Raw genomic sequence first — 27,401 nt, 5'->3', positions numbered from 1 at the left:
ATGAACTTTCCGTTTCATACGTTTTTGGATTCATTTTGGGTTATTATATGTATTAAAATATTTTTTGAAGCCAAAATGACCAAATCTTCTATTACCGTGGCAAGGGACAGGCTGTGATTCTATTATCGCGAATTGAGCTTTCATTACCGAGGGTACAATTGGCATGATTTTTCTGCACTCGTTAACAGAAACCAAACTCAAAATTCGAAACCTAATACCGAGGGTTAAAACAATAATAACGACGTGGATTCTGTATATTATTTTTGTGTCATTAAGTTGAATAATGACACAAAAATAAAAAATAAAACTATAGGAGTATGTTTAAAAATAAGAGATATATTCGAAGAGATTATAATTACACTTTGGCACAATCAAATACTATTAAATAGTTAACTTACCAAGTACCCACGAGTACCTGTATAACAAGTTATAAGTTGAATGTTTTACATGTAAAACAACAAAAAATATTGTTAGTAAAGTTTTACTAAGGACGTATATGACAAATAGGCCTGCCTGTTATTAAATAAAGTAATTTTTAAATGCTATAAAGATTGATAAGAGTTTGTCTTACTGACATAATTAGCTGCACAAAAAAAAACAAGTAAGTAACATTTTCTCATAAGGCACAGCGTAAATTATAGTCGAAATTTTATAAGCTGGACGTTTACCACCTGAGTGAAAGTTTACCACAGTGAAATGGTAAACGTCCACATTATAAAATTTCGACTATATATAAAAACATGAAATTTTTTTATTCTAATATTTTTGATAAGGTAATTAAGTTAAATAAAGTCTCTCACATATTATGTGTTATAATTTACCCGTTTATAACTAACAAATCACAGTACTTTTCTTATTGCTGATTCTTATAGCTAAAAAAAATCATGTCTGAGATTTTGGACTACTGTATAAATAAAATTATATAAAAAAAATCTAATCGGAATTGTCCGGCAGTTGGGTACCCTTCCTTGTCTGTCAGAGTAATAACTGAATCAGAAAACAGAAGAATTTAAATCTGATAATGATAACTGAAGTCTAAATTTTATCAACGAAATCTGTACTTGCGGTACCCTAAATGCGATATTTCAATACAATACCAAATAGTCACTCGGTAATAGATAACTCTTTAAGAGCCTATTACCGACCCATTCGATATTTCTCTGGGTCGGTAATAGATTTCTATACATTCTATTACCGAGGGTAATCTGATCATACCATCGGTAATAGGCTTAATTTGGAGTTTAATTAAACCTAATTCCGACCCATAAAAAGAATAAAACACAGATGTTTTTTCAAATCAAATCAAACACGTATATTACAAGCTTCATGTAAAGACAAAATCACATAACTGGCAAGTAAATTTTAGGTTTTAACTCAAAATAAAAAAAAGTTGACAGATTAAGGGTTCCCATAGAAACAAGGAAATCGGTGCTGAAGTATTTGTTAAAAATTAAGGGTTAGTTGAATACTTTCCATACCACGGAAATAGCTCTTTAATAGCGTGAATAGATCAAGATTGGAATAAATAAAAGAAATTATAAAATTGATAATTTGTACCTAAACTAAAGAGTAAATAACAAAACTACCACTTTTTCTATTAACGTGGCATACCACGGAATTACTTACCACAGAAGTAATTGGCGCCTATCACCGCTGTATTTTATTTTCAATTTTAAACGTATTTCCCGGTCAAAAACTAAGTTAAAAGTAATTCAAAATCGTGTAGAAAACAATACAGAACCTCTTAAAAGGCATTGCACTAGTTTATTTGCCATAACTATTACGTAAAACACTAAGTAAGATTGGAGTGCACTTACCTGTGGAGTCACGCGTCTGTATGGAACAACCGGTTCTTGCGCCGCCGTCGCACAAACTGACGAATCGCGAGTTTTTTGTTACACTCACACAAATGCACACTAATGGGCACGATAGACCAATGAATGAGCTTGTTTTGTGTATGCTTTATTTCTTAGAGAATAGATCTGTTTGCTTGCAAAATGCGTATTTGTAAACACCGCGGTGTTAGACGTCGATTTTGATACCCGCGTTAATAGGCGCCGTTACCCTAATTGTGCTCAAAAAGTACTTTGCCTTCAGAGGCAGGATAAAGCTTAACTTTTTAACGCAGAATCACAGGAGTTCAATATGTAAGACCAATCGATTCAATTCAAATTTAATTTGCCAGGCATTATAGTTAATATATATACACTAATATTTTTAATCTATAGATATTGGATTTAAACGGTGCAATCTTATTACGCACATCTAAAGGCTAATAATTAATTCAAAAATGTACTCGCCATGTGCACACGCAAAACAAAACCAAAATGCGTAGCATATTACGTGTATTATCATTTGATTTGTAAACACGAGACCAGGACAGTCTGGTGTTTAGCCCAGCATGTCGCAATCAGTGCACAAAGCGGGTATTTTATTGTGATTTACATATAGAACTCCATTGTGGGCGCGTGCCCTGTGACAGTCGCCCCCGACCTCGCTGCCGGTGCCGTGGTCTCTGACCTGACCATTTATTACGGATTTGTTAGTGATCTTTTAGAAAACCTGAGGAATCATATACAAAGGTAAGTTTTTAAACAATTATATTTATTTTCAATAAAGACTCCGCTTAGTTACTATAGTGCAAAATTACGTAACATTTGTTTATAAACAATAGACGCGCTACGGTACAGACATATGCTAAAGATACTCGATATTTGCTTTTCTACTGTATTGTTATGATTATTGATTTCAAAGACCTTCGAAGAACAAACACTATACAAATTAGTATTAAATTAAAAAGTAAATTGCTAAATTAAATTCGCATCTCTATAATACTTTGTTTACGGTATCCAAAGTGTATTGTTACTCTGTAGTGCTTACAACGCACGTAGCTGCCCGCGAGTGGTTAAATTTTGAATACCTATTTATGATTTTTTATGAAAGTTTCTCATTTCGTGGAATGTTTTCCGAAGTCTTAAATATTTGATTCTGTGGTAAAACCGAATTAACCTTAAAGTTTGAACGTTTTTCACTAGAAAGTATAAGTGTTTTCTAAATACCTACTCATCCAATTTATCGAGATGAAAAACAGATTGCAATACTCCGTAATTAAGGTACAGCAATAAAATCTGATGCTAATTGCTTCGAAATCAAGCGTTGTTTATAAATAGCAGACTGCGTTTAAAATTTTCCGTTCCGTTTTATCTGTTAGAAATTTAAAACGAATTACGCCTGCAGCCAACGGATAATCTGATTTCATTGAAACAAAGTGCTACCGGCCCGACCTTAAATACATTATTTGCAAATTTCTCCGATATCTGGAGGAGTCCGCTTGATTTCTTCTCTAACGAAGCGAGAGTTGAGGTGGTCTGTTTAACGATCGGAGAGTATCGTTTGTTTTTTTAACTTCATGTTTATTCATTTTATATCTTTTTAAAATACAATATATTTATGGGATATTTTGCAGAATAGTAGTTTTGCATTCGATGGCATACAGAGCGTGCATTAAGTGACAAACTTATATTAATATATATTCAATTACATCTAATATAATCTAGTCCGTGTGAACCTACTACATGTTTATACGTAAATTCGTTTTATTTTCTTCTGATTACCCTTGTTTCAGATAAGATTTAGGGCTTATTTTACAAAAATGCTGACAAATGAGTTTAAGTTCAACAAAAATCAGCAATTCAGATTAAGAAAAGGGCCACTAAGTCAACTGAGCCGTTTCCTTACTGAACACAAAGGGTTAGCGGCAAAACAGCGCTTTTTCCGTAGTCCAATGGAAAATAGGCTTTTGAAATCTTTCCAAAAGAGTTCCCGCTCCTCGTGGAGGCGTATTCCAATTGCTTGCCAGGCGAGGCGAACTCTCAAGAGATTCAGAATAAAATATAAATAATAGCTTCTATTTACGAATAGTTGTTACGGATCTTGAGGTTACGGTTACAGTGAATAGTCTGAGTGTTCGATTTGCTTGGTCGATAAGCAATGAGAACACAAGCACAAGGCCCTCAAAAATCAACCCATCGTTTTGTCGAGAGATATCCTTTCATTAAATTATTGAGTTGTAATAAAATTTCCTTTAGATGCTTCGCTTGAGCTTTAATTAAGACTTCGACAGATTTAACAGTGATTGAGACAGGCAACTTTATTTGAAAATGTTTGCTGCTTCTAAGGGCTCTGTCAATAATGTGGGCAGGGATTTTGGGTCGCTTGGCCCTTGCGGGACGAAAACAAATTAGAAGTAATTGCTTCAAATAATTTATGAAGACTAGGGAGACTAGGTAGTATTTTAGAAAAGGAATTTAAGCAGTTCTTTTATTGCGGATCTTTGAATTTGTTCGTCAGGCTTGTTAAGGTTAGGTTAGAGATGATTTTTCATTATTATAAAGATGTGTATGGATTTAGACACGATGTTTACTTATCGCGCATTTGAAGAGAGCTCAGTATATTATTTTCTAAAATCTTTGCATTTTTTGTCAACGACTTTGCAACGTTATTTGGCACACAATGGTTGCGAGTTGCGTTCCCGTAGCGACAATATCGTAAAAAAGCTGAAATGTTTATTGACTTTTCGATACTGTTGCCATATTCCAAATGTCAGTTGGCGGGGTGGTTGGCCGCTCGCCCGCAGCTACTCCATAAACCATTTCTTTTTGTAAGTTCACTTTAATTTACCTCAGTTGAACTGGGATATAAGTGTAGTGACAATTAATAAAAATTGGGAAATCGATGTCTTTTCTCATTTTATCTGTAGGTATACTAATACATCTATCGATATGGATACGTGGCACGTGTAAGCCATTTTAGCTTTAAAATTTTCAAATTTTCCAATAAATTCTCCTGCGCCAACCATAAAACTAAATTGACAAATTCTGCACTTTTACGACTGCATTATTTCAAAGCGCACAAAACTTTTATTTTTACTGAACTAACCCGGTGCCCGAGAGCCCTGGGCTGTTATTTAAACCGATTGCCAAGCGTTTCGCCTTCATAAACCGTTTTACATGTGAACTCCGACAAGCCATAGTTGCTAAAGAACTTAAAGTCAAGTTAGACAAGTCAGTCGCAATAAATGTTTTATGAATTAGCTAGCAGTTAAAGTGCACTGGCTCGGCCGTGCCAAAACGTTAGGACAGTAGGTACTTCCTGGTTACGACTGTTACTACTACGGGCGCCCGGCCTGAACGCACTTTAGTACTGTCAACTGGACGGCTCAAACACATTTGCCGAAAGTGTCAATTCAAAAGTTGTTGCATTATAAATTTAGACTCAATGTCGTCTTAATTTAAAACCCAGCTGTAGCCCAGCGTCTATTCAGCAAGAACAGCAAGCAAACTAAAATCAATTTGCAACTGAATGGTTTCTCAAATGTTTTGCAATATGTTTAAAATTTACACTAAAATCACGGTGAGTGTTTTTGTATCATAAAATAAGCGTGTGTTGAAATTGCAAATGTGATAACTTTTTGCGGACCATAAACATGAAGTTGGACTTAACTGAACTTTACGCACCAGATAAGAGTTGGGTCATAAATAATAACAAATTTAACGGAAAGGCAACCAAAATATTTATTTAAATACTGTCAGTGATTACGATGATAGAGTGCTTTTTAAAATCATTGCAGCCTTGGGATTGGGAATGCATTAACATAAAGAAATGTAACACATTAATCTTTTCGAAACGAGGCATGATTTGATTACGTTGGTACCGCGAAACAATATGAAAACACAAGTCCATTACTTCTATTTCTGATTCTAGTTTTTACGTGTTAAAAACTCATTCGATGCCAGAACAAAGTAAGAAATACCAACGTCATAAAACCCGTCTATTCCTGTGTCAATGTAGTAAATTGTTAAAAAAAAGATTGAAAGTGACACTTTGTTCCCAAGACCATTTTCTCTCCGATTATGGGTGAAATAGTTAGAGGGTGAAATTGATGCTTTCAATCGAATTAAACACCCTATCTAGTTTTCATTTCGACATTCTGTTTGCAACATAGGAAATGAAACGAATAAAATGATTAATTCAATTAACCTTGGATAATTGGAACGTCTATGAAACCAGGAGTTAAGAAACTCCGTAACGACGATCTTCAACCCGTTTACTTTATTGCCACGTCGGTGGCAATCAAGCATACGGCCCGCATCATGGCAACGACTCCTGCAACTCCAGAGGCTTAAATATAAAAAGTAAATTTTGCGAACAGGAGAGATGAACGTAAATATAATGTATAAAGTCTAAATTATTTGTACACCTATGTCACATTATTCGTTGTGTCTCTGGTGAAGTGTGAAAATTATATCTATATGCCTTTAGATGTGCTGTCACACTAGCATCTTAGAACAATAAGAAGCAAAGTGGAAACGCTGACGAATTATAAACAAAGCGGAGCGAGCAATCCGAGTTATTGTTTGCCAGAACGTCGCGACGCGATACATATTTGCTTTGTTTCTTTCCTCAAAATGAGGAATAATCTACATTTTTCTATGTCAATTCTTGACATAGATAAAATTTTCCACATTTGTTATTATTTGAAATGCAGTATCCAGCCAATGACAAGTTTGTTTATACGCCGGTAAATACTTATGTATTTAATAATTTGCCATGTCACGACTACGAATACGGGTTCCTAATTTAATATCGTTAACAAAACAAAAATAAAATTGTCAATGTCAGTGGAACAATGCCTCAAGGTAAATTCTGTCCATCGAAGCTTACACAAAGGGTTAATTAAATTATACAGACTGGAAATGGCCACTATTAATTTTTGCAAAATTCCGAATGAATTTCATTGTATTCTTTAACAAAAGATAAGTCGCACTGGAATCAGCTTTAATAGATTTTCGTTAATTGAGCTGGAAAGTAAAAAGAGGTTGAGAATTTTCCAAATTGTCGGCTGCAACTTTGTTTCGTAACTTTGACGTGATGCCGCTCCGGAAAATCTACTATTTAACCTTTAAAACTCTTATATGACTCAACTTTGACAATGCAAAAGAGACCTTATTTGGTTCATTATATAGTTCGTATTAAAATTTACTACAATATTTATATGAAGTTGAGTAAATAAGTATTCAAAATGGATTCGGTCGACGTAATTAATTCCTCCCGCTTTTCAGTTCGTCGTTCATATATTTTTTTGCATTGAGCTTTTGATAAAACAAAGTTTTTAAAGTTTACCTATGCAAGTAATACAATAGCTAAAAATAGTCACGTGCCTACTTGTCCCTTTCTTACGAGCATATGACCTCTTAGCCTCTATGACCCTTTTAGTTACTTTCTTAATGTCAACAATCTTTTTGATATGAAGAAAAAGTGTATTTATGAAAAAACTCATTGATCGCACAACCGATCATGCTCAAAGTAATTTCGTGGAAAGGACATTTATTATGTTCTATTTTCTTAAATGTCTTTATATTTTAATTACGGCCGGTTCAAAAGATAGACGGACGGGAGGGCACATTATTTCAGAATTTTCAGACACACTTACTTAATGAAAAAACTCTGTGAGAATTTATTTTAAAACCTATCGAATGTCATGTTGATATTTATTAAATATTTTTTTCACATTTAGTTACATTTATGGAATAGGGGGCAAAAATATATACTTTTAAATTTTAAATTTAATATACATCTAAAGAGTGGTCCGAAAAATAGTTGCAAGCTATCTTTATTGCAAACATTATTATAGTACATTACTATAGAGGCCGGGAAACGAAGGGTTGCAGGCAAAGTAGATATAGACGGTCGAGTGTAGCGGATAGCGATACGCGGCCGGTAACCTCGTTTCTCGACGAGATTTGTATAGTGCTGTTCCTCACACTTGAAATGAAATTTAAAAAAAATGTAGTCAATTTGTTTGATGCGTAGGTTTACACAGCTAAAAACAAATTACGAATCTACTACTAATTAATGGTTGAATGCCAGGACGTTGTGTCCCAATTTGACGTTTAAAAACAAATAAGGTTGCTTTACAGACCTAGGTGTGAAAGGCTGTATTAAATTCCTTATTTGAGTCTTGTCAACATTTCATTGCAAGTTTCAGAAAACGGACATTACAATCATTTAAGGAAGCTCACGTTCAGAATAAAATAATTGTTATGTTCTAAACTAAAATCTTACAAATTGATCTTATCGATGAGTCTCCGCTACACGACACGATACAATTTGCCATTCGGCAGTTTTAGATTTAGTCCAAGATCCCAGAGCCGCCAGACCGTACTGATTTTCTCATGAATAAAATGTATCGGATAATATAGTGTTAGTATGTACTTTTAATGTCTGCATACTTGCTATATTGGCCCGACGGCCATTTGTCCGGTACAAGGTGCTAAAGGTTGGTAAAAATAATACTAACTTTTATTAATATTTTATGCATGTTTTAAAAAAAAATTGTTAATCAACATTTCCGCCGGCGGTAACTTTTACCAGACGCTTTAAAACTATCAAAAAGATATTGTAACTTATGGCCGGCGGAAATGATCTGGCAATGTTGATTGTTTTTTATTAATATTTTCAAAATCATACATAAAAATCGCCCATGAAAATTTAAGAAAAGTTAGTAATATTTTTACCTACCTTTAGCACCCTTCTACTATTATCCCATACATTTTAGTCATGAGAAAATAAGTAAGGTCTGGCGGCTCTGGGATCTTGCTCTAATTTAATTTGCCTTTTATTGTGCCGAAATATTTACTCTTAATTAAAGCATGCTTTCATTCAACAGTTAAACTATTTCTGTTGATTCGCAATAGTTAGCAATTGAAACGTATCCACTACCGACGAGATTTTGCAGTGTTTTGTTTAGAATTAATTACAAGAGGTATTTTCAGGCATATTTTTTCAAATGATATAAAGGTGTTCAAGACTCGGTGATTTTACTCATGCACCTATTCTGTCATTTCTATCGAAATCCTAGTAGTGATTATTATTTAAAATTAGTCGGACATTGAAAAAGTTGCGCTTCTACATATTCAAAATTTCATTAAAACAAGGTACCTTACAGTTTTTAAGTAAAATGGCTGTGACATACGAACACACGGACGAACGGACCGACGGACATGAGAAAGCTATAAAAGGGTTCCGTTCTTGTCAGTTTGGCTACGGTACCGTAAAAAATGGTTTTAGACCTTAATTTTCATTATGTATACTGGTATCCGTATAAACTGAAAACGGTTTGACAGTTTCACGGTGTAAGTAGTATGGTTATTATACTTACATCATGACATACAGGCAAATTTAAATGTACACTGGCATTCGAATGATAATTAAATCATATTATTTAGATACCGTGCGTCTCGCCAATACATGTAGGTACGGACATGTACGAGCAAAATGCATGATATTTGGATGACATCAGTTAGATGTCAGTCTGATATTAATATACGTTCGATTTGGTCTGATACATACTGTTCAATAACAATACCTTGTGCTCTGTAAAAGTCATATAATATGTAGGTATTTTCACAAATGTTCTGTTTTCAGCCGAGCCGAGCGAGCCGGTGACCACCAAGCCGCCGACGCCTGCGCCGGCGCAGAGCTCCGCGAAACGTGAGTACTCTTTTGTTTCTTTTTGGCTCGTGTTAACATTCGGTGTGACCCAAACCCTTTGTTCAACTGACTTGTTTTCACCAACTTGAATAGAAATAGGTGCCCTTGGAGTATAATGTGTTTTACCGGATACTGTTACGGTTGCCAGGATTTTGGTACTTTCTAGGCTTTAATATTCTAAGCTCCGTTATAGTTCCAAAATTGTCCTTCTATTTGTCAAACTTTTCTTCAAGCTTCGCGCAACTGTCAGAGTAATATTTGCCAAATACCAAAATAAAAATTTGAAACCCAAATGCAATAAACCTCGCAAAGAAATGTGACATGAATATTGGTATGAAACCCATATTTTTAGCACAACAATATTTATTTAGCCTTAGAACTGTTTAAAATACGGCACATGACGTATAAACATACGCAAGGAGACACGGCGTATTATGCGGCCATATTAGCAAGTGAAATGCCCGATTGTGATACGAGGACCTCCCGCTTGGCTTGTCCGGTCCTGAAATCATGTGCCTTAGTTTTGTCCGACTGTACGTTGATGATGTAAAGTTATTCGTATTCAGGTGTGATAACAGTAAACTAACCTATGCATTTGTTAGCATTGTAGTCATATTGCAGAAGGGGAATAGTTTCTACAATTTGTGAATATACTTACTGTGTACTATCTTTTAACGTAGCTTATGTACCGGTAAAATCGTCAGATACTTTAGAGTTCTGTACCCCTAGTGTAAATTTAATGGACATCATAACGTGACGAACGCGTTTGCGTTAAGTCTCATTTTGTATAGGATTTTGAGTTTCCAAAACGTCCCGCTTGGCGCGCTCTTTCTAAATCCAATACAAAATGAGACTAAACGCAAACGCGTACGTCACGTTTCGAAATAGAATTTATTTACACTAGGGGTACAGTACCCCTAGTGTAAATTTTATCGACATCATAACGTGACGAATGCGTTTGCGTTAAGTCTCATTTTGTATAGGATTTTGAGTTTCCAAAACGTCCCGCTTGGCGCGCTCTTTCTAAATCCAATTCAAAATGAGACTAAACGCAAACGCGTACGTCACGTTTCAAAATCGAATTTATTTACACTAGGGGTACAGGTTCTTTAAAGTATCATAATAATGTATTTTAAATGTGTCGTTATCCGGAAAAATAAGTAAGCTTATCATCATAGAATCTTAATTAGGTCCCAAGGCGTAGCTTTTGTTATTAATGTAATTATGCATCTTGATATATGTACAGCACCATCGCCATTCACTTTGCGCCTTTCTCTTCAACACAAATATTAGACTTAATATTTATTTTCTCTGTGTGATCCAACAAAACGCTTGATGTTAGTTTCATATGAAACTTTTTTCTCGGAAACTGTAATCGTTCGTTATGAAAGCTTTTAGTCAAGTTTAGCTTGTTTTTTAACATTCCCAGAAGTACAGATCGTACAGCGAAATAAATTGAGCTTGATAAAACATCATAATTAAGTTAATAAGTATAAGGAAGTATATGATTAAAGGAGATACATAGAAGAAGAATACATGAATAGTAGGCCAGCAAATCAGGTTTTAGTTTACTTTCCGTGCATGTCATCGCGGATATGAGTGAATATGGTATTAATATATTTAGTATGATGTCCTTAACACAATTCTATGAGATGGCAATAGTGACAATGGTGGGGGTAGTTACTGTGACGTCATAAAGTCGGCAGTACAAAGTTTTTAGGGTTCCGTAGCCAAATGGCAAAAAACGGAACCCTTATAGATTCGTCATGTCCGTCTGTCTGTCCGATTCTGTCACAGCCACTTTTTTCCGAAACTATAAAAGCTATACTGTTCAAACTTGGTAAGTAGATGTATTCTATGAACCGCATTATGATGTTATCACAAAAATAGAAAAAAAACAATAAATTTTGGGGGTTCCCCATACTTAGAACTGAAACTCAAAAAATCTTTTTTCATCAAACCCATACGTGTGGGGTATCTATGGATAGGTCTTTAAAAATGATATTGAGGTTTCTAATATCATTTTTTTCTAAACTGAATAGTTTGCGCGAGAGACACTTCCAAAGTGGTAAAAAGTGTGTCCCCCCCCCCCGTAACTTCTAAAATACCAGAATGAAAAATCTAAAAAAAATATATGATATACATTTCCATGCAAACTTCCACCGATAATTGGTTTGAACGAAATCTAGTTAGTAGTTTTTTTTTAATACGTCATAAAAATAATAAATAAATTTTTTTGTTCATCAAACCCATTCGTGTGGGGTATCTAGGGATAGGTCTTCAAAAATGATATTTAGGTTTCTAATATCATTTTTGTCTAAACTGAATAGTTTGCGCGAGAGACACTTCCAAAGTGAAAAAATGTGTGTCCCCTCCCCTGTAACTTCTAAAATAACAGAATGAAAAATCTAAAAAAAATATATGATATACATTACCATGCAAACTTCCACCGAAAATTGGTTTGAACCAGATCTAGTAAGTAGTTTTTTTTAATACGTCATAAATGGTACGGAACCCTTCATGGGCGAGTCCGACTCGCACTTGGCCGCTTTTTTTACTTTTTTCTTTTAAACATACCATATGGATGGAGTACCAAATGAAAGGGACTTTGTGAGTAGATTACGAATATATAACATACTAAAACATTTTCACTACTTGGTCTAACAAATTATGAATTAGAAAACGTTAAAAAATTTCACAATCCAGTGTTGACTTTGAACTGTACCGCTAGTGTAAATTTATTCGAAAGCGAAACGTGACGGACGCGTTTGCGTTAAGTCTTATTTTGTATGGGATTTTAAGTATCCAACACAACGTTCCGCTTGGCGCGCTGTTTCTAAATCCCATACAAAATGAGACTTAACGCAAACGCGTACGTCACGTCTCGATATCGAATAAATTTACACTAGGGGCTCAGGTCTAAAGTCCCGGATAGACGTGCGAGTAAGTTCGCGAACTTACGGCTCGACCTTTTTCGCTCGTGTCAGCCTAACGGCCCAATTCGAAGAATGATTAAGACACGTTTAAGATCTTAGAAAGATCTTTTAAAGATCGATAACTAAACGGCATGTCAAAATTGACGTTTATTTCGACATGTATTCTAACATCAAAGTGACATTTGTTGCCCGAATCGAGCTGCTTCTGTCAATTATAAGACATACAAACGATATCTAAATGAGAACTTATCTAAACCAGAACTTATCGTTATCGTATATCATTCGCATATCGTCGTTAGTACGCGTACTTTACAAGCGAAAAAAGTCGTCGAGCCATAAGTTCGCAAACTTACTCGCCCGTCTAACTACCTATATCACCCATTTAAATTGGAAATGTGTGAATGGATGATTCTAAATTGTTTACCAAATTACTCTGAATATCTTCTGTATAATGTCCAACTGGTTAAAACAATTAACCAGATATATCTAAAAATAAGAAAAGTACATCAAGTTGAATAACAGTATAATTCTGGGTGGTGACATGAGCGAAAACCTATTTCTAAAACACTTCTAGACAAAATACTAACTTACTATAAGTTAAATTATACGAAATAAAAGTCTCAATCATTCACCCACTTCTGTATGTATGTTCTTACAGTGAAACATCATACTATGTAAACATTTTACAATACTTAAATAAGAATCAAAGTTATTTTTGAACGTTAGTTTTCATGGCCGTAGCACTTACAGTGTCAAAACGCTTGCAAGTTCATTGTTTCGTTTATCGTATATTAGTTTTAGTAAGCTTCGCGTTCGTTGCAACAAAGCATTCGGTGACGGCTAGCTGAGAAATATTGCTGGCTTCAACTTACATACGTGGAGTATCCTCCAATTTTTTTATTCTAATCGGTAACTACAGAACTACGAAGCGCTGGTGGCCTAGCGGTTAGAACGTGTGACTTGTAATCCGGAGGTAGCGGGTTCAAACCCCGGCTCGCACCAATGAGTTTTTCGGAACTTATGTACCTACGACATATCATTTGATATTTACCAGTCCCTTTTCGTTGAAGGAAAACATCGTGAGGAAAGCGGACTAATCCCAATAAGGCCTAGTTTACCCTCCGGGTCAAGGTCAAGGTCAGATGGTAGTCGCTTTCGTAATAACTAGTGCCTACGCCAATTCTTGGGATTAGTTGCCCAGCGGACCCCAGGCTCCCATGAGCCGTGGCAAAATGCCGGGAAAACGCGAGGAAGATGATGATATTGATGATGGTAACTACAGAACTATGTAGGTAATAGAAACGAATACAATGGGTTTCAGAATACTGTTAAATTTCAAATTAACATCAGCAACGATATAGTATTTTATGCAACAGTTGTATAAGAAGGGTCAAAAAAGGCGAGTGGCGTGAGTTACAATGTGAGCCGGAGCCGAAGGCGTAGGCGAACATTGTAAAGGAATACGCCACGAGCATTTTTTGACCTACTTATACAACGTTGCATACAATATTTTTCCTACGAGTCAACAAAAATAAATCTTAATTTAGGTAAACAAATTACAGCAAAAGTATATAGCCAAGACGCGCGAGCATACCTTGTTACGCGCCCAGCCCGCCCCGGGCCGCGGCCGGCCGGTCGGCGACACCTCCTCGTAACTCATGAGGCTCTGGTACTTGCTACTTGCTAAATTAAATTTTTGGACAGTTTTTTCTCAATTTTGGCCACCGTAGCCTACGGAGACTAACAAGCAACGCTAAGCGGTCTTCGTAGTCTATGGGTGTTGCTATATTACGGGTGTCACATGCGTGTTTCTGACTTATGAAGTAATTATTTTTACTATGCAACCAAATGAATATTTTGTAAGTTGGCAGCAATGCACTTAGTTTAAAACTATATTCGTTTTGGTTTTGTTATGTTGGTAGCCATTAATCGCAGTAACGTTATAGCGATTAAAAGCACTAGAGCTTTTATGAGGAATAGACAATATAGACTTTTCTTGAAACCTTTTATGTATGTTCTTATATTCGTGTTAATGAATGCATAAATGACAGATAACAGTAGAGGAGTAGGAAAAGATATTTTATCTACACACATATCATAAACCCTCTATGATGTCTCCAAAATCGGTAAATAATGGCCAACATTACGATAAACTGTTTTGTTACAACAAATTTCTTATCTGTGATGATGTTGTAATTGCTTCATAACTTCATCAAAATCGATGTGGTTATACATTCAAATTTGGAACATCTCGGAAAAAAAGCAATTCGATTTGACCTCTATTCTACTATCAGTCGAGATGCCTTTTTGTTTGAAATAAAATGTCAATTGCTACAATTTTGACATATCTCGCATGTTAGTTTGTATAGAATGATACGGAAATAGGCCCCCGACTCTATTTTGTCTGTGAATTAAAAAAAACTGCGAATGCGTGACATGCGTGAAAAAAGTTTTCATTTACCGCCATTTGACGTCTGGCTAAGATGGTCGGTTTCTTATCATCTGTCATCATGCCTGTCACGTTCTAACAAGTACGTAAGTGCGAAAGTGACGCATGACTTGACAAGTGATAAAAATGCGACCATGATACCGCAGCAGTTATCTTTTAATTAGTTTTAAGTATAAAATGAATATGTTTTGTCGTTTTTAAAGTAACAATTGGAAAAGGTGGGTGACAATGAGCGATAAAAATATTTCTGTGACGCCACCACATATCCGCGAGTTCCGCCAAGAGAGCAAAGATGCTCAACGTTAGCTGTAATTTGGGCTAGTGAATATATCATAGAAAGTTTATAAATATGTGTGTAGATAAAATAGTGTATGTAACTGTACATAATTAGGCATTAAAACACTCGTGTGATCTTTTTAAGAAACTCACTTCGTGTATTTAATGCCTTTTATTATGCAGCAGTCACATAAACTACTATTCTAATTAAAATGCCTGTAACAAACGGAGAAAGAGTAAATGGTCATACATAACGTAACTATTTCCGATTTAGCCAAGATTTTGCTATATTGGTCATAAAAAGCCCTCCAACGAAACTTCCTAACTATCTCTGTAGATTAAAAAGTTTTTTTTGTACCGCGAGCTGCAAAAGTGCATGGACACATTATGAATGAAATCTATTCTCAAAGGCTCAATGTATATTAGTCTCGCAATAGCACGAGTATGAGCTCATAAATAAATACAATTACAATCATATTCCAATTGACTTTTAGAATTTTCCCCCGGATCAACGGATCACATAATTCCAGACTAATTGATATCAATTAATGGAGTTGATAACTTGATACTAACGATATTGTCATTGACATTCCGACATAAATAATGTATCAGGAAATTATTTGAGTAACCCATAATCTCCATTAAAATATTAGAGAAAAAATTTGACTTACCAAATGTTTCGGCCTTGAAAAGTTCTTCTTTTACGAATTATACTCGTAGTAGGTACTTTATGTATTTTTGATATTGATTTCAAGATACAACATCCGACAGTGCAAAAGAAAATGTTAAATAGAAATAAATATTTGTGTTAAAAGAAATAATGCCTTTTTAAGCCTCAGGGTTAGAAGGACCCTGTATTGCAATAAATTACTAACTTTATTTACTCTACGACAAAAGCTTAGTCTCGTAAAGTGAAAAAGAGCGACCGCGGCAACCGCCATCGGTGACCCTTTCGACCGTTAGGCTTAGTTCTCATAAAGTTGATAAATTTGATGTTAAAATTAAATTGTACCCATAACTTGCCACTATCCCAGCGTTAAATATGAAATAGAATTCGTAATCGTTTTCACAAATTGTGTCACAAAAACATAATACAAATGCTTGCATAGATATCTGAAATAAAATTATGTGAACTTTTTAGCTTGTGAAAAAAACACCTGATATTAAGACGATAGTGGACGACTGCTTCTCCATATGAACGTAGTCCCCATTTTTCTTCCAGGATATTGACATTATGGAAAATATTACTACACAATTTAGTGTATATGAACTATAGCTACACCCTGACTTTTTTTTATTGTTTTTCTCTTTATACATCTTTCTTCTTAGGATTTTTACAATATGACACATAAAAACACGTATTTAAAAACACATTGTAAAAACCAAACCTAGGGTGCCGCCAGCAGCGGGGCAGGGCCCAAGCTGCCGGGTGGTCAGGGCCGCAGAGAGAGAAACCGCGGGACTACGAGTATCCGCCCCATGTTTGTTAAGAGCGGAAAACTAATTCTATTCAAATTTTTAAAAGTTTATAACTCTGATAATTGAAAAAATCGAAAAAAAAAACGAACTGGTACCGTTGGTTAATATTCATCATTGCGCAAACATATTTTCTATTATCTAAGTGTCCTGAGAGGAAAATGAGGTCTATGTTTGTATGGAGAAGTGGTCACGTGACTTCGTCCCCTTTCCTCTTAACTTAGCGCTGTAACTTCGAGCGGCGTGAACGTCCTTTTAAAAAGTGTAATTTATTATAATAATTTCCAATATCGGACCAATTTTGTCGAACGCAGGCCTGTCTCACACACGACACATTCACCTTATAACCCCTTGACTGCGTGCCAAAAAAGCGGTCGGTGGCAGTCGATTTGGCACAGTGGCCCGGATCCGTGCGGCGATTATGTCATGCACCATCCGAACGTGCGTTTGTTTTTCCACGGCGCTAACAAATAACCAGACTTTTTATTGCATTTCGTATTTATAGCAAAGGTCGTCTGTTGGAATGTAGCTGCAATTGCAGTTAAAGGGTTATTGGTCGATGTTTTCAGTGTCAAGATTTGCTGAAATTGTTTTCTATAGTTTTTCGCCTGTATTTTAATATATTTTCAATTGGACTATTAAGCGTCTACGTCTAATCTGTAATATCTAGCTACTGTCGGCTGGCCTACTTAAACAACGGTACTTACGTCAAAATATTTAAATTTTATTTTAATAAAATATCGGCAGTTTTTTCGTATTTGTGTAATTTAAAAGGTCCTTATACCTAGATCACAATCATATTAGGAGCGTTAGTGGTTATTAATCTTATACCTTTAAACTAGCAATGTCGGGGATCTCGGAAACAGCTCTAACGAATTTCGATGAAATTCGCTATATGGGGGTTTTCGGGGGCGCAAAATCGATCTAGCTAGGTCTTATCTCTGGGAAAACGACCATTTATGAGTTTTTTTTTATATGTTTTCCGAGCAAAGCTTGGTTTCCAGATATTACCTATTACATTCGTATATATATAAAGCTTTTAGTAGATCGTAGGATTAATAGAATACATAGATTACATACATATACTCGTATATGCTCGAGTAAAAAGAACATTGACTGAAAACTGAACTGTCAGTGCTAGGTAATATATTGCATGCCATAAAGTTTCGTACTTGACCTCTTTTCTTTGAGAGCAGGGCTAATATATGTGTACAAGTGGACTGAAGAAAATCGCAGTCTAAAAATAGATTTCAGACATATTTGACTTGACATAAGCAGTGTTTTTGTAATAAAACATAGATTTTAGATAAAAATCAGTTAAAACAACCTTGGTCTGGACTAACTTTTTAATACAACTTAACTTATAACAGTTAGACTATATATAAAATAAGCTTGCATTTGTTATAAATTATAAATTAATCGTATATTATAACTTATAATATACGATTAAATAACAAAAAAGTGGTTTTTTTGTCCGTGCGCGATTTAACTAGGCAACCTATTTGCAATATATCAATGTACCTAAATATTATCTATCATTTATTTCTTATCTCAAATAAATAACAGATGAGGGTAGATATTCCTTATAACGTATCTCCTACTATACAAAACACTGTTTGTACTGTGTATTTAGTAAACAGTCAACTCGAAATATTTTTATATAAAATCAAGTATCCCATGAGCATATTTATTTATTATAAGGGATCATTTTTATAAATTTCTACGGGATAAAGTGATAACAAAATTACCTAATATAAATCGATAATGTATCGAGTATGTCACCACTCAAGTTTATTTATACCTCTGACGGCACGCGCAAACATCTCGCAAACAAAGCTGATTCAGATTAACTCCAATTTTATTAAGAAAAGTTTACAAGCCACAACTATAACGTTTGACAATTATTACATTTTGCATGGGTTCATATCCAGTTTAATACCGAAGTTTTTAATTTCCTTTTCATACTTAACATACCAATAAGTAAGTAAGGTTTACATGTTAAGTAGATATAGGTCATGCTGTTTCGTATGTACTTATTCATTATTACAATTAACATGTATTGTTGGAAATATGGCACAGAGTCCAAAAAATGCTTCTATAAAAAACCCGTAATATAATTTTTAAGAATGTTATTAACATTTTGTAAGAGAATAGAGTTGACGAACGATTCTCCGTTTTCCCCGTAGACATTGACAAAATGGAAAGTATTTTACACAATTTAATGTATTACCATAGCCATATCCTTTTGTTTAATTTTTTTTTATTTCGAAATTTAATTATGCCCCATAGCGGTGGTAAAATGCGGTGATAAATCTTTTACACAATTTAATGTATTACCATAGCCATATCCTTTTGTTTAATTTTTTTTTATTTCGAAATTTAATTATGCCCCATAGCGGTGGTAAAATGCGATGATAAATCTAAATACATAGGTATACGTTCTACGAGCAATACCAATAAACATCCCAAGAATAAAACTTAGCTAAATTGAGTCACTAATATATTTGTTTAGGATTATAAGTGCTATTATGTTTTACTTAACTTACTAGACATACATGGCATCCAGTGTTCCAACAAAATACTTAATTATTATTTAATATTTCAGATTTTCCTTCATTCATATTCCGAGTCTGACTGAGTTGTGAGACTGGTTGTTTTCTGTAGATTGCATGAGACATGTTTGTTGATTCAGGCATCATTCCAATCTCCACAAACGTTATTTCTATTTTCCGATATTGCTTTAATTTCGTGGAAATCCTGGGAATGCATTGTTTCAATTGCAATATAATTAGACTTTATGCGGTGATATATCACTTACCTTAATTTGAATTAATTGGAAACACAATCATTTTATATTTGCTGTCCATATTTATGTATTATTATGAAATAATTTAGAACCAGAACGGTAGTGCTATAAATGGTGTTGGTTAAGACTCAAATCCCTTGAGTCCTCTGCTTTAAGACTCGACTCGGTTTATCAGACTCTAGTCATTGAGTCGAAACTTCAGTTCTCATCGAGACATGTCTTCTGTAAAGAAATCAAACCTTTAAATATAACAATTAAATTATGGATAAAAAAATGTGTAAAGGCATTGTCTTCACATGAAATTCAAGGGTAAGCTTCACACATTAAATAACGCCTATTTCCTTAGTGTTAATTTAGATAAAACCTACATATTTTTGGACGAAGTCTTTATCCGAAAGCAAGATTCAATAAAGGACTCGACTGGGGGCTTAAAAGACTCGGAAGTTTTTTAAGTGCTAAGTCGCGTAAAAATGAGTCGAGTTCTTCACATTTAGACTCAAAGGACTCGATTTCCTACCAACACTAGCTATAAATATCTTTTAGACCGACATAACCGTTGCAAGCGTGGAAGTGTTCAATCAGTCTAGATGCAGGGACTAGTTACTCTAGTTAGTCCACTTTAAGTCTACCTGGCTACGTAACTATATTTCCTGAGCAAGCAAGCCGCACCTATGTCCAATAACGTTTCTTTAAAAATAACCAGGGCGAGTGTGCGGCGCGGCCAGCGTCAAAAATATCTATACGTATTTTCGTCTTAGTGCTGCGAAATAAGGTGCAAAATTGTAAAGACATTTTTGGCGCTAACGTTACGTGCATTTTTAAGTTTCGCAATTTGGCCTAACTTCGTATGTAGGTTTTTGTAAATAAAGTGAGTTTAGTGAGCGTGAAATGCATGTCTAAATTGTCTATTTGGGCATTTCACGTACCTGTTGTATAAACTTTGATTAAAGTTATTGCGTTCTCGTAATACCTTTACATACATCAGTAGGTGTAATACCTTTACATACCTAGACCTACATTGAATATTGGATCGCTTATTTTAGTGAATATCTAAATGGCTCGAATAAATTATACAATAACGATTAACGATGACGAGCTTACATACGAATGCGGAAAATAAGTTTATTTAATAATATTTTTTATTACTTTGTCATGTTACTGGCTACTGCCTTTATGTAAATTTAATACAATTTTTATGTTACTAAAAATATTAAAAGGTTTCACATTTTCTTAGTGTCCTGCTAAAAAGTCTAATACTTTCTTATGAATACCGCTGTATATTAATGTTGTTTTTATACCGAACAATTAACAAAGCGGGTAATGGAATACGGAAGCCGATTAATAATCAAAAACACTGAGTAATAAACAATAAAATTCATAGTAATTTCTTTATATAACTATTAAATTACAAAATTTCAAAACCTACGTTATATTAATATGCAAAAAATCCATTTTATGTCAAAATAGTTTAATAAAATTTTGAAAAAGAGCTGTTACTCCCCGAACTGGTGGATCGATTTCTATGAAACATAACTAAGATCCACCGTAAAAAAACTCGCCTTCAGGTAAAAAATACTGCATATGAAACATTACGCATCGTAATTTAAAAAGTATGAGACATAATAAACAGTAATTAAAATATTATAAGTTATTGAAAAGGTTTATCGTTTGATAACATTTAAGTACATATTATCGGTTCGATAACCGCAAATCGACAATAAAAATATTTTATCTGAAAAGGATTTCACAAGGAAACTTGTAATCGCAGGTTAAAATGTCTTAACCTATTCTCGGACGACGAGGACGAGAAAACGCTCAAAGAGTAATTTCCATATAATTGCGGAAATAGGTCGGAGCGAGGAAATAAAGCCTTAAAGACTTTTTTAAACCCCCGACGTCGGTCGTTTAAGATAATGCATGGTCTGGATAAGCAGAAAACTACAATGTGTTAAATACAATGTCCATTTATGCCTTACACTTTTTGCTTACTTTGTGTTTCATGTTTGGAGCGTCAACCTTCACAAGTAAACTAACATTCCAACAAAGCCAACCCTTATATGTCCTGCAAAGCCTATTGTTTTGAAGGTTATGCCCGTTAGGCGTCCCTAAATAGTGGAAGTGTGTGCGTGCAATATTAATTAGCAATATACGATTTACATAGTGCACGATAAACACGGCGCGCGGGCGCAAGTGGCCGGCGCGCTCACTCCCCTCGGCCAGCGTCGGCGCGCGCACCGATCGTACGTCCGCGTAAAAATAAAGTCCACGACGCTCGTGTACTCCAAACATTTATAATTATCAGTAAATCGCCGCGAGAGCACACGACTGGCACGGCCAGTGACCGCTTGCTGAAAAGAAAAACCGCGATCTGTCTGCCCGGGCCCTTCAGCCCGAATACCACGAAATCCCTACGCGACGCAACTAACTTGTCAAAATCGCGACTCCTACGCAGACACCGGTGTCGGGGGCGCGAACCGCGTTTGATTGGACGCCGCGTGTGATTGTGTGATAACGTTGTGACAGTGATAACAATTACAATCCGTATTTAAATATGCCTGAAAAACCTAAACGACGTAAGCCAAATAAAAATCAACGCAGTAGAAATAAAAATAAACAAGAACAAAATAAAAATAATCATGTAGAAAGCGTTTTGAGCTCTGAATCATGTAGTGCTGGTATTTATGAAAACAAGCAAACTTGTAAAACAGTGAATGAAACCAAACCTGAAATTTCAATACCTTTACCTGACGAACCGACAGTAAATGAGGAAAAAAATTCTAAAAACACCTCCGACAATGAGTTAAGCACGAATCAAGATTTGAATAGCAACAGTACTGAATTGCTGGACTTAAACTCTATTGACAGCACAAAACTCAATGTTGAACAATTAGTGGATGCCGTCACTAATGACCCGCAATACGTCGTGGAATCTCCTGAGCAGTCATTTAAAAGCAAACCCAAATTGAACACAAACTTAAAAAGCAAGAGCTTAGATAATGAGGAGGCTACAAAAATTGTTGAGATAACCGAAGAATGTGGCATACAGTCTGATGATGAAAGTACACTACATTTAATTGATAGCAGTAGTGTTTTAGTATCTGATGTTGAGTCGGACATAGAATGGGAAAAGACAGATGATTTACAAGAAGGCTCGATGGTTCCACGTGATTTAACAAAATCTTTAATAACTTGTGATATTCCTATTACATATACACACAGCGAAGAAAGCAGGACGTTGACGCCTGAAGAAGAAGAATCTTTGCGCAACTGTTTACAAAAGCTTCCACTGACTAATTCAACTTATGATTCATCTGAAGTTATTATTCAAACGGTACAAGTTGTAAATCATGGAGTTAAGCATAGACTTCGCAAAAAAGCATCTGCTGATGACTTTATCTTTAATAGACTGGGTCCTCCAAGAACACTAGATGTTATTGATGAAGAAGGTAGTGGTGAGTCATCAAAAAGCTCAAGGCGCCAATCATATTTAAGCGAAAGAAAAAATGATAATGACGATTTAGACGATGATGTATTTGAAGATAAAACAAAAACGAATAAGTTTATTACTAAAATGAATCACAATAAGTTTGGAAGGCAAATTCAACAACAATGCATGCTTCTTGATACCAAGTTGAAAGAACCGGAAATCAGTGAAGCACGAGGAGACTGGTCAGTGTCAAATGTGGAAAAAATGACTGGAGCTGAAATTGTATATTTAACAGACACGTCGAGTAGCACAAGTTCAATTTATGATAATAGTGAAGACGGAGATAGGGATGAAGGAGTTGATACAGATGCTTCAGTCAGAATGATTACGCCAACAATTGAAGTGACTGATACCGAGACCTTGCTAAAGGAAACATTTGCTCCAAGTCGAGAAGCATCCACACAAAACATCCCTCGAGTAATTGAAATACCAACAGAAATCAAACAAGGAGGCGTCAATCAGTCAGTTCTTAACTCACACGAAATATTAGTCTTATCCACTGATGAGATAAAGACCAATTTGACTGTTAAAGACGTTGAGTCTGATAATAATGTAAATACAACGTGTAATACAAATAATACGAATATCAGTAGCGATTTACAATCACAAAAATCAAATAACGGATACGATCTAGATATGAAAGTTTTAAAATGTGAATTAAATGATGCTATAAATAATTTAATAAAGGAAGTTTCGTCCGATTCTGAGTCCTCCGAAAAAAATGGAAAAGAAATGTTAAACAGACAAGATTCTTCTAGCAGTGTTGGTTCCTCCCAATGCACGGCCAAATATAACCCCACTTATTCATCCCTGAACGATGTCGCTAACATTGTGCATGATGATATGAGCGAACTCCCCATCAATTTACAACACACAATTGAAACTAGTAATACAAGTCATGTAAACGATGTATTTGAATGTGTTACAGGGACTGCCTCACAGAATAAAAAAGGAATTTTAACCGAGCCACCCACATTGAAAGATCTATGTGTTCAAAAGGTCGCAGCATTTCCTTATGGTGATAAAATACTAGAAGAATTGGCATCAGTATCAAAACGACTCCAAAATATAACAATTTACAGTCAAAACTCTAACAGTCAAACCAAAACGACTGCTATTGGATCACAAAGAATTCCACAGTTTCCATCCAACGAAAATATGCCTTACTATCCTTTGCCTGATGTTTCAGCCATTGAAAAGGTAACATTATCTTCTAAGGATAATGATCATAATCCGCCTCCAGTGCAACCTCGCAATTCTTCTTTGAAATTGTCTCAAGACGACAATCACTGGGTAGGGGTGCCAACAGAAAAGGAACCGGTTTATGTTTGCTTATCACCATCTCAAAAAATGTTAATGGAAAAAAACAAACACAGTTATAACGAAGGAAGATGCCAGTCAACTTGTTGATATGCATAAAAAGTATGTTGATAGAAGAGGTTATAACGAATATTATGACACAGAGCTCAAAAAAGAAACCCAGCGTCTAAATAACCCACCTGTAGTGCCTTTCAAATCCCAAACTGGGTCTCGGTTGCTGGCGTTGATACGTGACCCAGCTGTCACTGATAATATCAATTCTATAAAATCAAAGAATCAACTAAAAATATTAGACCAAGTAGAAAGTATTGACAAAAAATCTGAAGCCATGTTTAAAAAGCAAGAGCATTACAATACGGCTAGAAATTTTACAAGCAACTTAAAACCTGTTCCTCCCCCTAGAACTCGTAAATTTTCGTCATCAATATATGAAAGCGACGAAAGTTCTGATTTTACAGATAGTTCATTTCGATCTATTAAAAATGAAAGAAAATCATTTCACTACTCAACTGGTAATTTAAGTAAAGAAATAGAAAATGATATATCTTCAATTCAAAATATGCATCGATATTACACAGACTTTAGAGATCAGTTCAAAGACCAAAGTGCTCCAAGAAGACCGTCTTTGCCCAAAGATTTGTGTGACCAGCAAATGGAATATATACGACGAAAAGAAAAAGAAGTAGAAGCTGAAATTAGCCGACTTGAAAATGAAAAGCTTAGTTTCCCTGTGCAGCTGAAACAAGGCCCTAAGGCTCCGCTAATATCAGAAGCCGAAGTCTATAATGAACAAATTACTCGTACTAGTAGTCACAGCATGCTTCTTAAAAAAGACTCGGAGTTAAGATTGTCTGCTCTTAAATCGCCGAAAGTACCAGAAAAACCAGATAAAGGAAAGTTGTCTATTTTCAGCAGTAGTCAAGAAGAACTACTACGGGAGAAAATGTATTCAGAATATGTCAATCAAATGGCAGAACGTGAAGAAAGAAGGCAACAAAAAGTAATTAAAATAACCAACAATAGTAAACCTGTGGCATCTACCTCGGCAAACCCTTTTTCTAAAAGTATGCCAGCCTTAGATTTCCTTGATTCTAAAGTAAATAATAGAATCGAAAAAGAATTTATTTGGAAAGCAAGAGAAAGGTGGAACAAATTAGGCATCAAAGATCCCGAGACAGAGGATGAGAGAGATGAGAATAATAAAGATGTTTATAAAGAACCAAAAGTAATTGAGCACAAAATTAAAGTGATAGAAGGAGGTGAAGAAAAAGATGTCAAGAAGTTGCCTAGCCATCTACAAGACTTCGTTCGTTTCACTGTGAAGGACACCGATCAGGGAAAAAGCAGTCCGGGTGAGTCCAGTACTGGACCAGCATCCCCGCACGTTATGATATTGTGTGCAGTGATTATTCTAGTGATAGCTGTTGGCAAAATATTTTTTAGATTGCTGCGAAACAAGTGAATACTAACAAAACATATCTTTAGTCAGACTTAATTTAACATTTGTATATATTCATTTGTGTGTAGACGCTGTGTGTTGTTGCATGAGTGTAGTTTGTGAATGCGTATTTTTAGTTCAACATGTGAACAGCTAGCATCAATCAAATCTGTGTACTTTATTGGAGAATCCAAATGATCAGATCTAAGTGGTGAGTATTTCCCGTTTATGCATTTTCCCAGCCTCGATGTATTGAGCATGAGTCAGTATTTTACGTCAGGATATACATCATATCAGTATTGGATTGAAGCAGATTTATTACAGATGTGAATGGAGTTATCTAATGTAACATTTACAATGAGCTTGGTATTATCGATTTTATGTGAACATGAATAAACAGAAATCTGGGCGTATGGATTTATGCCTACATAAATATAGGCCATTAGTGCACAAAATCAGACAGTCCAAAATTATTATTTTGATGTAGGTAATTTAGAAATGACTTCATTATTTTTTTAGCATAGCATGTCATAATCACTATTTTAGTAGCGGTGCGTATAATACTTCCGATGATATATATTTATATGTAGATACTTGGTACAGACTAGTAGCATAAGTGAATCAACCCACGGGCATTTGAGACTGTCAAAAACTAGAGCATCTGGATTAAGCGCACGACGTTCGTATTGTTCATAATAAACTGGACTGAAATCACGTTTAAATAACACACGGTTACTACTTTTGTATACATATAGGTATTAATTTGTCATGTAACTGAGTACTGTAACGAAACACAAAGAAAACCATATCAACTTAAGGGGCTTGAAGCCATATTACTCGTACCTCGTCTCAACTCTCTGGGTCAGGAGGACTTCAACAATTTATTCACAGATATACCTAGTTGGTGTTGACAATTAAAGAAAAAAACTGTTTGGTAATTGTCTCTATACACTATAATATAACAAACTAGTTGAGTAGCCAATTTTAAATCAAATGACAGTCATAACCATGAAACATCAAGATGTAAAACATTAAAACTTCTACGATGCGTAATTACCCTTTACATTATATGCGAAAATTGCTAAAGCCAAAGAGTAAAGCTACGTAATCAGTAGCAGATCAAATTCCCGTCAATATTTTCCTGGAGGATTTCCACCCGTAATTAATTTCTGACAGAGGCAACATGTGTTTGTATCGACGGCTATGTGACTGGAATTGGGACACGAAACACCCACTCGGTAATCGGTATCTATTAGTCTATCTCTCTTTGTTCGAATATTATCTGAGGTCTGAGACGTCTGAGACAGTATTATGTCATTTTGTTTTTCGTAAGATTACATAAGTGTTTAGTTTTTTCGTGAAAATCAACGAGCATACGAGACAATATAATAATAATTCATTAATTCAGCCTATATACGTCCCACTGCTGGGCACAGGTCTCCTCTCATGCGCGATCGGGCTCGGGCTATAGTACCCACGCTAGCCCAATGCGGATTGGGGACTTCACGTACACCTTTGAATTTCTTCGCAGATGTATGCAGGTTTCCTCACGATGTTTTCCGTCACCGAAAAGCTAGTAGTAAATATCAAATGATATTTCGTACATAAGTTCCCAAAAACTCATTGGTACGAGCCAGGATTTGAACCTGCGACCCCCGGAT

At 35.2% G+C, this 27,401-nt stretch overlaps 2 protein-coding genes across 2 annotated transcripts in view; both read left to right on the top strand.

Annotated features, from left to right (window-relative positions):
• Positions 1 to 27,401, top strand: part of LOC133520648 (uncharacterized) — a 258,897-nt gene that overhangs the window by 101,443 nt on the left and 130,053 nt on the right. Inside the window, 1 exon segment of the mRNA XM_061855198.1 lies at positions 9,487 to 9,552. Coding sequence (XP_061711182.1) covers positions 9,487 to 9,552 — 66 coding nt within the window.
• LOC133520651 (uncharacterized) lies at positions 21,228 to 26,765 on the top strand. The gene is given in 2 exon segments (XM_061855204.1): positions 21,228 to 24,344; positions 24,346 to 26,765. Coding segments are annotated over 2 exon segments (3,717 nt in total). The 5' UTR covers positions 21,228 to 22,046; the 3' UTR covers positions 25,765 to 26,765.

The sequence above is a fragment of the Cydia pomonella genome, chromosome 8 (genome assembly GCF_033807575.1).
Source record: "Cydia pomonella isolate Wapato2018A chromosome 8, ilCydPomo1, whole genome shotgun sequence".
Taxonomy (NCBI): domain Eukaryota; kingdom Metazoa; phylum Arthropoda; class Insecta; order Lepidoptera; family Tortricidae; genus Cydia; species Cydia pomonella.
Note: the sequence above shows the minus strand (reverse complement) of the source record. Positions and strands in the feature narration are given on the sequence as shown.